Genomic DNA, 13,606 nt, shown 5'->3' with positions numbered 1-13,606 from the left:
ACGGATGTGCTGAAAGGACAAACAAGACGGTGGTAGAAACAGTGAGAACCATACCGCTAACCAAGGAGCTTTCAAAGTCATTTTGGGCAGAGGCGGTGAATACCGCTATCTATGAACTTCTATCTAATTGCACAGGGCCAAGTAGCATTGAAGGAAAAACTCCGTATGAGATATTCACGGAAAGACTATCGAATCTGAAAATACTTTATGCGCGCATTACGTCTTTGGGACTGGATGTTATGTATATGTACCAAAGGAACATTGAAGTGGCACACCAAGAAACAGAACAAGAAGTGGCACACCAAGAAACAGTATGGAATCTTTGTAGGTTATTCAACTAAAATCGATGGATTTTGTGTATGGATCAAAACGAGAAATCAAATAGTTCGAAGCAAGAATGTAATATTCGAACCTAAGAGTGCTGGTAAGTCTCTTGCATTACTTTCTATAGAAACCGAAAAGAGACTAGAACTCATGAGGCAGTTGTCAATTGAATCTCCAGAAGAAACTGTTGCTGAATCTGATAAAGGAGTGAGTTCGTCCAGATACCAAAACGAAATTTACGAGCCAGGAGAAACTGAAATCTCCCTCGCGACTTATTGAGTTACTGACTGAGATAGACAGACCAAAGAATTATAATGAGGCCAACAGATTACTTGATAGATTTTCCTGGCAAAGTGAGGAGATGAATTCACTGAAAGAAAACTCTACATGGATTCTGATGAATTACCTCTGAACTGTAAGTCTATTTCAAATTTCTGGATCTATTGGATCAAACGAAGTTTGAAGAAATGGTGATGTTGATTGATACAAAGCACGCCTGGTTGTCTGTGGTTTCAGTCAGCAAGAAGGACTGGACTATAATGAAACTTTTAATTTGATCGTACGTTTCTATACGATTCGATCAATACTAAATATTGCAGCTAGGGAGCAGCTATGGCATAGTTTGATGTGAAGTAGTTTTATTTGAATCTAATATTCTATGTGAAAAAGGGGGTTAAAAATTTGATGTAAAAAAAAGAATGCACAAGTAGATATTTTTTATATATCAAATAAAAAATCAAAATTATTGATTTCCATTATTCGTAACTATAATAGATGCATTTTATCTGATTGCATAAATAGAAATAATATAAAATTATAAGAAAAGGAAGTATTATTTAAGATTTAAGGAGTTAAGTAAAATTTAAACAGTTTAAGAGGTCTTCCTAGTTTGACGCTTTAAAAATAAAAGCGATTTTTGAAAATTTTTTTCAAGAAAAGTATAAAACATTAATTTTAAACTTTGTACGTTTATTAAATAACATTTCAAATATATACTGAATTTTTTTCAAACAAAAATATTTGTTTGTTTCGGAGTTATAGTGGTTCAACCAGGATGTCTAAAAAAATGGCGGACATGATTCCAGCCGTTATAGTCATTTGAAATAAAAAAACCAAAAAGATTCTTAATCTATGTAAGTGTGATTATTGTGTGAACTAGAATTCGATATTTGCAAAATTAAAATTTTGCGGCTTACAAAATTAACCAATTTTTTGGTGAAAAATGAAAATTTTTTTTGAGACTGCCATTTTTTATTTTTTAATATTTTTTTTTTATTCTGGTTCATGCGAAAGTCATTTATACAGATTAAGAATCTTTTTGGTTTTTTTTATTTCAGATGACTATAACGGCTAGTATCATGTCAGCCATTTTTTTAGATCTCTAAGGAAGTCGAGGTCATTGACCGATCGCTCGATTAGTAATAAAAAGTTATGAAGGAATAAAATACATGGAAGTATTAGATGGACCTCGCTTCGCGCAGAAAGTTACAAACCCATGAGAAATCGTATAACTAAAAACTTCCTTTTGAATTTAAAGTAGTGATATGAATTGTATCATGAGAGATATGAATTGGATCTTGCTTCGCGCAGAAAGTTGCAAACCCATATGAAATCGTATAATTATAAACCTAGTTTTGTAACGTTCCGCTTTCGCGAGACGGGCGAGGACAACTCGGTCGGGATCCGGGCTCGAGAAAGGGGTATCGAGATACAAATTCTCAGTCATATAATTGTAACAAAAGATTTATTGTGTTAGAGCGTGTTTGTGAGGTACAATGAGTGGTTGAGTGTACGAGCTATTTATGTGTGTGTGTATGTATAAGATGTGTTCGAGATCGCCGAAATATACGCTACGCCGGGGCGTGTGTGTACGTGGAATGTGAGTGTGTAATTCTCTATGATACAGTAGGTGCGTGTATGTATATATGCGTGGATAATACAAGTGCGGGAGTTACTGCATACAATGCAGCGCAGTTAATCTTCGGCCGTTTCGAGATTCGGATTATTGATTATATATCGCACGGCGCGGATTCGCGTGGTGCCGCTAGCTATCGGGTCGTGGATCGTACGGGCGGTAATTTCGGTAGTCCCGGTGGGCGGTCCCTTGTCGCGTAGGGATGGTGGTATCGATTCCGGCACGTCAATCAGTGTCGCGGTAGGGATGCGGGCCGTCCCTCGGCATGGGACTTAGCGCTCCGTACTAATGGCGAGTTCGGCGTGTCGATGGCGGTCGGTCGGGAATTTCGTGATGCGCGCGGATTTTACTAGCGTTGGTTTAGCGGAGTCGCGAAAAGGATTCGCTTGGGTTCAGGAGCGTGGCGGCTGACGAGAACCGTTCGTGGTGGAGAACTCCCCTCCATGAGGGGATCCTCCGTGAATGCTGCCGGTACACGCAGGTAATTAGGAATCTGCGAGGTGCCGAGAACGCTTGGCGGGATCGAGTACGTCCGATCCCGTTTTGCCTCTAACGATAATTCGGAAGGATTGCTCGTTCGAGATGCCGCAAACTCTCGACGGAGGCTGGGTACGCCCAACCCCGTTTTCTCTTTCGTAGGAGCTTTGTGTGAATATCTAGGATATTCTCCAGGCGTCTTACTGACTCTGGTGGATCGGAAGGTCTGGTCCCGATAGACGAAAACGCGCTCTATTTATACGGTTTTTCCGACGCGCGCGTCTGCGTAATTTGCCTATTGTCTTAACGGTGTTTTCGTTATAGAACCGGCGCGCGCGACTCGGGTGTTTTTGGTATCGGTCGGTCGGTACCCGAGTGCGTCACCGGCTCTTGACGGTTACGCGCGCTTAACGGCGGTTCGCTGTTTACGCGATTTGTCTCTCGTTTAAAAAATGGGCGCTCAGCGCCTCCGCATTTTGCCCGAACCGTGTTCGTCGGGCGGCGGACTTCCGGCGTATCGGCGGCCGCGTAACAATGGAGGGTAACACTGGGGTGCATCGTTACAGTTTCACGTCCAAAGCACAGGAAGGTATTGAATGAATTTCGCAAAGTACATGCGTGGGTGAGAGAAAAACTCATCCATATACTTTGCAAAACGCAGCGAGATCCAGCCCACACCGCTCTTGCTTAAGTTCGAAACGAGGTCTATAATTGTACGACTCCATACGAGTTTCCAACTTTTCACACGAAACGAGGTCCACCCCACACCGTTCCTGCTTACAAGATGCAAAACAAAATCTATGATTGTACGGTTCCACATAAATTTCCAACTTTTCATGCAAAGCTAGAAAGATTTAGGATCTCGAAAAGTGGGTCTTGGAAAGCAATCAGAACTTTTTTGACTAACCGAGCGATGAAAAAGATTAATGATCTTGACTTTTTTAAACATCAAGATCAACATCATAATCAATCGGAAGTCGTTTTGTTATGTCAACAAATGTTGAAAATGATTCAAAATATAGTGGACTGAAACGTTCATTCGAATAAAAAATCGTTAATTCAAGAAATTTGCGTATTGCCTACCGCGCCGAGCTCTTAGTTAGCCCGTTTTCCTTGTTATATTTATTTTATTTAAAAACAATTTAAACATACTATTAAAAAGAATTTAGAGATTAAAGAATTAGAGAAGAGATTAAAGAATTTAATAGAATATTATGTTAAATTAATAAAACAAGAAAGGTATCTGATAATAATCGCCTCACCCGTAATGTGCAAGTAGAGCGGGTTAACTGAGTAGGAAAGTTCAATACCGTTTCTTTTTATTATTGCGATTTTCGTAATAATGAATGGGAAATTAATTAAAAAAGATCCGCCAATTTGCGCGAGTATTACCGCGCGGTGTGAAAGGATGTGGGGCGATTATTATCAGACATCCTGTATTGTTCATAGAACATGTAGAAAACTAAAAACTAAATAAAAATAAAAAGATTTTTTTTGTTAAAATATTTTTCATAAGTAGTATAGCTATGCGGGTTCTAACTCAGATCTTCCGAGGGGGGGATGAAAAACGAGAGGAAACCGTTGCGGGGAATATGACGTCACACGGGGGAACCGTGGCGAAACCGGTAGGCAAGAGGTCCGCGGAGGGGCGAGGAGGACCGCGACGAAACCTGTAGGTGAGGGGTTCGCGGAGGGGGAAGGGAGACACGACGAAATTTGTTGGCGAGGGGACCGCAGAGAAGAGGGGGATCGCGGCGAAACCAATAAGCAAGAGGTCCGCGGGGAAGAGGGAATGCACGCATCCGCGAATAGGTGTGAGAGAGATAGCGCAAGGTGTCCGTAATGTATGGGAGAAGGATTGCGCGAGGCGTATGCGAGGCTGTGTGAGAAAGATGTCATTCATAAGTCGATGCGACAAGGATAGCGTTCGTAAGACGATGGGTATAAGGGAGATAGCGCTAATGATTTGCATGCACGTGGATAATGCAAGATAAGGTGTTCGCAAGGCGGTGCTAGAAGGATAGCACGAGGCAATCGCATGCATGTAGGAAAAGAATAGCGCGAGTCGTTCACGAGTATGCAGATTGTGCATATCTATTACACCGTCTTTATTCATACATAAAGGATGGGATAAATAATTAAATTCACAGATAAATAGTAAAATAACTTATTTATTACAAGCATCTTGAAGAATATCATTTACAAGTACATGTCAATAACTCGCAATCTATGAGTGATTCTCTGTCAAACATATCACTTTCACGTATCGCTTTTATAGCGTCGCATACATTAGCGATATTGTTATGTTGTAAAATAGTCACAAATTGTTTGAATTTTTCATTTACAATATGAATATTTTTGCATAGCCAGTAATACATATGATCTATGCATTTTTCAAAATCGAATAAATATAATAGAGTTGGTGGTTTCATATATAAAGAACTATCGGATAATGTCAATTTTATAATATTCGAATCATATTTTAACCACTTCGAATGTTAAATCCCGAATCCGTAATGGAGTTTCTGTGAGATTGTCCCGATTGCGCAAATTACCAATCGGACAGGACAATATTTCCCAATCGGACACAGACCTGATCGGACACATGTCTAATCGGATACAGGCTCGATCGGACACCAACCCAATCGGACACAGTTCTGATCAGACACATATGATTGCAATCGGACACCATCCCGATCAGACACAGGCCCGATCGGACATATATAGTTGCAATTGGACACCATCCCGATCGGACACAGTATATCAGAAATATATAGGTTTAGGTTAAGTTATATTTTTTGGAAGTGGAGCCCCTCCATAGGGAAGGAGGAGGGGAACATACTGCCACCACGCATATACTTTTTAATGCGTAGTAAGGTTCCACATAGGTTTACAACTTTCCACGCGAAACTAGGTTCAACGCAAACTTATGTGTCTAGTTGTTTGACAGTGGAGCCCCCCATAGCGGGGGCGGAACATACTGCCTGTACGCATACACATTTTAATGCGAAGTAAGGTTCCTAGCTTTTTGATAGTGGAACTCCCCGTAAGGAGAAGGGGGCGAAACCCACTGTGTCCACGCATACATTTTTCCATCCACACAACAATTGTAGGGTGGACCTAGCTTCGCGATGGGGATTGTGTCCAATTGCAACCATGTGTGTCCGATCGGAATTGTGTCCGATTGGGTCTGTGTCTGATCGAGCCTGTATCCGATCGGGACTGTGTCCGATTAGGAAATATTGTCGTATCCGTTCGGTAACGTACGCAATCGAGACTCATTCGGTGCTTCTCCCCTCCCCCTTTAGAGAATCAAAGTTAGAACTTGCATAGCATACTACTTTTATAATACTAACTTAAGCTGTTTATTAAGCCTATTCTCGAAACTCGATTGCTTTACATGTTATTAAAATAATATATAGAGTGGCATGCAACGAACGCTCACTAAGTACATAGCATCATTCCTTACCAAAAACTGTATCGAAAAATCCGGAACCATTTTTATAACGCTTAATAAAGGAGTTATTATTCAGTAAAATCTGGCCAATTAGTGCCGATCTTTAGCTGGACGCAGTAAGCCGGGTGCCTGATAATATGCGTGACCGCTTCGCCGCTAACATAGAATATTCTTATACATCTCGTAATAATAGAAATAATCTTTTTTGCAGTATTTTTACAGGATGGACAAAATAAAGCATGACGAATTTTTATCTCCAGATATTTCGTTTCTAGAGAAAAATGTTTCAAATAAAAGTTGCAGTATTTCAAGGGGAATATAAATTGATATAAGAATGTTTGTAGGTGATGGTATTCAAAGTTATTTCGAGGTCAATTTTATTTTTTTTTATGAAAAATCTTATTTTTTATTGCATATTCTTATAATCATATTCTTGACACCTTTTCAAAACATTATAATAAAGTATTTTTTATTATGTATTTTTTGAATTATTTTATATTTGTTCAGAAAATATCGCGACTTTTGCGCAATCTCATCACCATCATCTCACTCACTCTAGTCCTTCTCTTTAGTATTCTTTCTCTCTTCCTTTTCTCTCTCATACGCGACCTCAACCCAATCCCGATGCCGGTATTATCAATCCAATCAGCATCCCACCACGCTATCAGCCAATCATAATCAAGCTCTCAGGAGCTTTTCCGCACTCCTGCGTCGATATCGACTCTTCCGGTGATCCTCGATCATTCCTCGAGTAACGGTCTTTCATAGCGCACGCTGTCCTTGGAAAAATCGACAAAACTCTCGGAATTTGGTTGCTATTCGGATCGGATCTAGAAATCAATCTCACGGTGTTCACAAGAATCTCAGTGAACGAAAGGACATTATCAACCGGCAGACAATCATCGAATTGAGTGTAAGTGCGAATATTCGCGAAGTGCGGCTCGGACCAACGTACGTGTGCGTGGACTCTAAGCGTTCTTCCCGACACCCCCCAAAACCAGAGACTCCTCTGATACTTTATTCAACAATATTTTACATAAATATGATTTTTAATACAAACAAAATTATTTTTATTATTATGATGCGTAAAAATATTGCATGCTAGCAGCATACGCGAAGGAAAAACGCTGCTGTAGTAGCGGCAACGGAGCGTTCACGCACACTATCAGGCGCGCAGCTTACCGACATGCGCCCGGCTAAAAGTCGGCGCTGGTTGGCCAGAGTTTATTCAATAATAATTTCTTTATTAAGCGTTATAAAAAAAATGGTTCAGGACATTTTGACTCAGTTTTTGCTAAGGAATAACGCTATGTACTTATTGGGCGCTCGTTGCGTGTCACCCTGTATAGTAAAAAAAAGAATGATGTAATTGTTAAAAACCCTCCTTCTCAAAGAAAGGTAATTATTTAGTACAGAGGAGCCAGCTTCAATGACCTTGACCTTGACATATGTTGTCAAGGACATGATCCTGAGTAACTATTTCTTATAACTTAATCGGCGGTCTCTTATAATTTCTAAAATATTTAAAGTTAAAGTTTGATTCGAAACAAAAATTTGGTTTGGGTTATACAACATAACTCACCAAATTTAGTAATTATTTAGATTAAAAATTTGGTTTGAATTAGGTTATATCTTCGGGAAGTGGCGCCTCCCCCCGTAGGGGGACGGAACCCATGTATATACTTTACAACGCGAAGTGAGATCCACCCCACAATTGTTGAGTGAATGGGAAAGTGTATATGTGGACGCAGTGGATTCCGCCCTCCCTACGGGGGGGGGGAGGGGAGCTCCACTTTCGAAAGATATAACCTAACCTAAACCTATTTCTGATTTAAAACTAAAATTTATGCTTCTGCTTATATTAATGCTTCATAACTTTTGTTTGTAGAACAATCTTTTAATAAATAATAAGTGCTAACTAAATTTTTTTGCATGTTACTCAGAGTGATAACCCTGACAATATATGTCAAGCTCAAGGTCATCAAAGCTGCTTCCCATATATTGCATATAACCAATATATCAATTACTTCCTTTAGCACTGACAGAAAGTAGCAAATTTCTGAAACTTTTTTTGTTTATAACTTTTTAATAAACAATGACCACCGATTAAATTTTAAGGAAAAGTTACTCAGGGTCATGTCCTTGACAACATATGTCAAGGTCAAGGTCATTGGAGCTAGCTCCACTATACTAAATAATTACCAAATTCTCCCTTAAAAAATAATTTTTATAAAAAATAAAAAACTAAAAATTCAGTCTTACGAATTTCGAGATTTTCGATGTCACCAGCACATATGTCTATACTAGATTGCTAACTTGTCACGATTACAATAGCATGGCTTGCATCCGATAGGGTTTCCGGTGTATGAGAGAAAGAACATCGTGACATATACTAATCTTCTATTATTTCTTAAATTGATTAGTATTGCTAATTTATTTTGTTTATTTTCTAAATAATATTATCCATACAAGCACTGCATTTAACTATTTTGATAAGTTTTTGAGCGACACACATCGACGCTAAGTAAGACTCACCCAAATAATACGCTTTACACACACAGGACCGCTATCATTTTCTCTCATACAACCGGAAATCTCATGTGACGCAAGTCCGAAGGCCCAGTTAGCAATCTAGTTTGGTCACCAGTCTGGTCACCAGTGACTAATAGTTCCACTGCGTAATTAAAGCTATTCAATTAAACAAAAGTTTTAGTTTTGTTTAGTTTTAATTTACAATATTTTAATCTTACCTAATTTTTACTACTTTGCTTGAACATTTCATAAAGTTTTGCATTATTTATATAATATTTTTAATTTGGCTTAAATCCACATTTCGAGACTTTTCCTTCAGAAAAATACAGAAGTTAAAAATTTTCATTAAATCGCTAAAGTTATTAACACTATGCCAATTTAATTTAACAATTAAACTTAATTTGTTAGGTGCAACGATTCGTGGAAAATGGAATGGGTCTGTCCTTTGTGATACCTCCTGCTTTTGATATTTCGAAAGCATACGCCGATTCAAGTTGCCTGATACCTCTTATATTTATTCTGTCCGCTGGATCCGATCCTATGGGCGCATTATTAAAATTTGTAGAGAGTATGAATTATCTTGAGCGTTTCGAGTCAATTTCGTTAGGTCAAGGTCAAGGACCTATAGCGCAAAGAATGATTGAGCGAGCTCAAACAGAAGGATTCTGGATCTGTTTGCAAAATTGTCATTTAGCGGCTTCATGGATGCCCAACTTAGAGAAAATCTGCGAGAATCTTGATCATGCAAATACTGTATCAAGCTTTCGTCTGTGGTTGACCAGTTATCCATCGGATCAGTTCCCTGTTAGCATTTTACAAGACAGTGTCAAGATGACTACCGAGGCACCAATGAGTTTACAAAACAATATTATGAGGTAATATGTTTGAGTCACTTCCAAAAATCGCGTCTTCTCTTTTCGGCAAATTATATATATTGTTGCGTCCCTGCGGGTTGTCTGTGACCGTTATTCCTGAATCTGCTGTACCCGTCTCCGGGAGAACGTTGCTAAAGGTTGTTGTTAAACAACGGCGTTCATCTAAAGAGAGATCGGCCATCTTAGAGTCTCGCGACGGATGAACGCCGTTGTTTAACAACAACCCTTAGCAACGTTCTCCCGGAGACGGGTACAGCAGATTCAGGAATAACGGTCACAGACGACCCGCAGGGACGCAACACTAATCCACTCCGTTGTATCCCGGACGAGCCCCCAAAATGCGGATCGAAATCGATATAACTCGAATCCGCGTGACACAACCGACACTCGCGTACCGCAAATAAATAATTAACACTCCTTTGAAAGAACGAAAGGAACTTTAATATAATAACACAGAACACTATTATACAAGGAACACAGAACAATAACGGTTATCGTAATCTCGAATACGTCCGCCCGGAATGGCATCCGTCGCGAGACTCTAAGATGGCCGATCTCTCTTCAGATGAACGCCATTGTTTAACAACAACCCTTAGTTCTCCCGGAGACGGGTACAGCAGATTCAGGAATAACGGTCACAGACGACTCGCAGGGACGCAACAATATATATATAATTCATACATCCATTTTTTGGTAAACCTTGATATTAGCGCCGATCTCACCGATATCAGACTTTGATATATATTGTCAAGGACATGGCTGTGACAAGGGGACCCCGCAACATGATAAAAATGGATTTTGATGGGACTCAGGTATGTTGTAGAGGTATTTGTCCTAAGTACCAGGCTAACGGGAATTTATGCACTGCGGCTTGGTTTCCGAGAAAATCTACGGTAAAGTTTCACGCGCGGTATGTATACCAGTAACTGTGCTGCGTTGTCGAGCAAGCGAGCGCGGCGCAGTAGGCAAGGTTCACGGCTGGCACGCTGCTGGCCCGTGTTCAAGCCCCTGTCTGATCCTATGATGTTTTTTGAATTGCTCAACCCAAGTCAAGCTAGCGGTGAAATGGAAGGAATCGGATAAAAAAGGAAACGCAGCATTCATTGCCCACTGCTGTAAAGTCCGTGTTGTGACCTGAATAAGAATAAAATTAATCAATCGTAACATATCAGACGCATGTGATTCCGCTGTTTTCAATAATAAGAATACTCTACACTTTTCTTCAATGTGTTATTTATTGTTAGTTTTTATGAAATTGTTTACCTGTTCCAAATTTTGTCGTGCTTCCAGAAATCGTTCGTATGTTTCACTATCAATAGTTTTCCATTTAAAGTTGGTTCCTCCTTTTTTTACATCGTCTCTCCATCGATAAATATAATACATATGTTTTAAGCGAGAGCATCCTCTTTTTTGCAAAGTTTTCAAGGACCACTTTGGATGTGCTGCAGCAAGAGCAACTGTTCTTTCTTTGTACGATAATGGAATGTAATCTTTAGGCTCTGGTGCGAATTCTTCAGCAATGTATTCCTCACCTTCTCCTGCTACACCCTTGCACTATACATGATACATTATTGTATACTTCAATAAATTCGCACAAAATGAGAAACAACTCGTACTCATAGAAATTCAACTTACCGGCGAATATTCCTGTAATTCGTCAAACTCGTCAATGCCGATCAGCTCCTCGACGTCGATGATTTTTCCATCAGCCACCATATCAACAATTTCTCTGCCTATGCAAATCTCTCCCATTGCAATAGAAGCAGCGGAAATCACGGTTGGCGGTGTATCCGTGAGTAAATTCAAATTTCGGAGCAACGATTCGGAATATTTGAGGGCGTTTGTCAATTCACCCTTCGATTGCTCATCTCTCTCTTCTGTGTCCGATGTGTTTTCTTGTGACGGACCTGGTTGTGGTGATCCTTCTTCTAGACCAGCAGCTTTCTCCATGTTACACTTCTTTTATTTTTCAAATTTCACTTATATCAGGGGAGGCCTGCGTTAAGGTCTTCCCCCTAGGAAAGGGGAAGGTCATTAACGGTAAACACAGGAGCGAACGGTGCCGAAATACTTGGAATTTCGAAAATGGGGCAGATCGTTGATTTTAACAATAAGAGCTTGTTTTATAACTGTACACAATCTTACCAAAAACCGTACGTTGTATAGCAATTTTTTTCCCCGCAACTTTGTAATGCAATGTTTGTTATTGATATTAAGTAAGATTAGATATGTAAACGAGAAAAAAAATAAAAAAATTGAAAAAAGAAAGTCGCGCGCCGACGGGACTTGAACACGGGCCAGCAGTGTGCCAGCCGTGAACCTTGCCTACTGCGCCGCGCTCGCTTGCTCGACAACGCAGCACAGTTACTGGTATACATACCGCGCGTGAAACTTTACCGTAGATTTTCTCGGAAACCAAGCCGTAGTGCATAAATTCCCGTTAGCCTGGTACCTAGGGCAAATACCTCTACAACATACCTGAGTCCCATCAAAATCCATTTTTATCATGTTGCGGGGTCCCCTTGTGAGTAACTTGCAAAAAATTTTAGCCGTCGCTCGTTGTTTATTACAATGTTATTAACAATTGAAGATAGTGACTGACTGATGCTTGCAACATAAGACTGCATATATTTCGGCATAAATACAAGCCCGCAACACTTTTCCATCCAGACAAGAATTGTGGGGTAGACCTTGCTTCGCGTTGTAAAGTATATGCGTGGTTACAGTGGGTTCTGCTCATACCCCCCTACGGGAAACTTCATTTCCGGAAAATATAACCTAATCCAAACCTATTTCTGATTTAAAACTAGAATTTGGTTTGGGTTAGGTTAATCTTCCGAAATTAGAGGGGGAGGAGAAGCGGAACTCACTGCATCCATGCTTACACTTTCCCACTCACACAAGAATTGTAGGGTGGACTTCGCTTCGCGTTGTAAAGTATATGCATGGACGCAACAGATTCCGCACGAGAGAGGACTACTTCTAGGAAATATAACTTAATCCAAACCTATTTCTGATTTAATATTAAAATTTGGTTTAATCCTAAAGCTCCTCCCCCATACGATTATTTACATATATAATTAATAACTTAAATATACAACTTAAATATACAACTTAAATATAAAAAGCTCATACATGGAGAAATTCAGATTATCGCATTTAATACGTATGCTTATCATATCATTTAATTGTTAATAATTTTGTTATAAACAACGAGTGACGGCCAAAATTTGTTGCAAGTTACTTAGAGTCATGTCCTTGACAACATATGTCAAGATCATTGAAATCGGTGAAATCGGCGCTAATATCAAAGTTTATCTACATTTTATGCAAGATAATTTATTTTACTCGATCTACAATATACTTGGTTACTTTTATTATGATTTCAATACTTTTTAATGCTTATAATTTTAATATTTTTATATATTATTAATTTATATATTTTTTTAAATGTTATTTTTGTAAATTTTTCTAATATTTTTTTGAATGGAGAAATATTATTTTTTGTAAAGATTCTGTTTTTTGTAGAGTTTTATGTATATTTAGCGCATTTTTATATTTTTAATATTTTTTTTAGGCGAATTTCATGTATTTTTGTAAATCCTTTTCACTCAACAGATAATTTTTGCTATTGTACAGTTTAATTAAGAGTAATGATTATAGCAGTGAAATTTTTTAATAGCCGTCATTTGGAGGTAAACTATTTCTGGGTAACGGGAATGTGCGACAGCACTGTAAAAATATGATATGTGTGTTTTAATTGAAGATTTTACAATGATTAAGAGATCATAAGATAAAATTCTTCGAACACCATCCATTAGGAGTGGACACTAATATTTCGAAAACGATGCCCCATAAAAATATGAAATCTATTCAAATAGTAGAAATTCTTAGAGAGACCAACAAACTATGAGAAAAAATTTTTCAGAAATCATTTTTTAAGGATGAAATTTAATTTCGAAGACAGTGCGCCACAAAAATACAAGACTTGCATCATTTGTTAAAATTCCTAGAGGCATTTATTTA

The 13,606-nt window shown here is 38.9% G+C and overlaps 1 protein-coding gene across 1 annotated transcript in view; it reads left to right on the top strand.

Annotated features, from left to right (window-relative positions):
* Window positions 1-13,606, top strand: part of Dhc62b (Dynein heavy chain at 62B) — a 962,114-nt gene that overhangs the window by 865,097 nt on the left and 83,411 nt on the right. Inside the window, exon 31 of the mRNA XM_070302893.1 lies at window positions 9,114-9,580. Coding sequence (XP_070158994.1) covers window positions 9,114-9,580 — 467 coding nt within the window. The remainder of the gene's footprint in view (window positions 1-9,113; window positions 9,581-13,606) is intronic.

The sequence above is a fragment of the Polyergus mexicanus genome, unplaced genomic scaffold (assembly GCF_030449975.1).
Source record: "Polyergus mexicanus isolate NDT 795.1 unplaced genomic scaffold, iyPolMexi1.0 SCAF_10, whole genome shotgun sequence".
Lineage (NCBI taxonomy): Eukaryota > Metazoa > Arthropoda > Insecta > Hymenoptera > Formicidae > Polyergus > Polyergus mexicanus.
The sequence above is the reverse complement of the archived record's forward strand: the minus strand, read 5'-3'. Positions and strand labels throughout refer to the sequence as shown.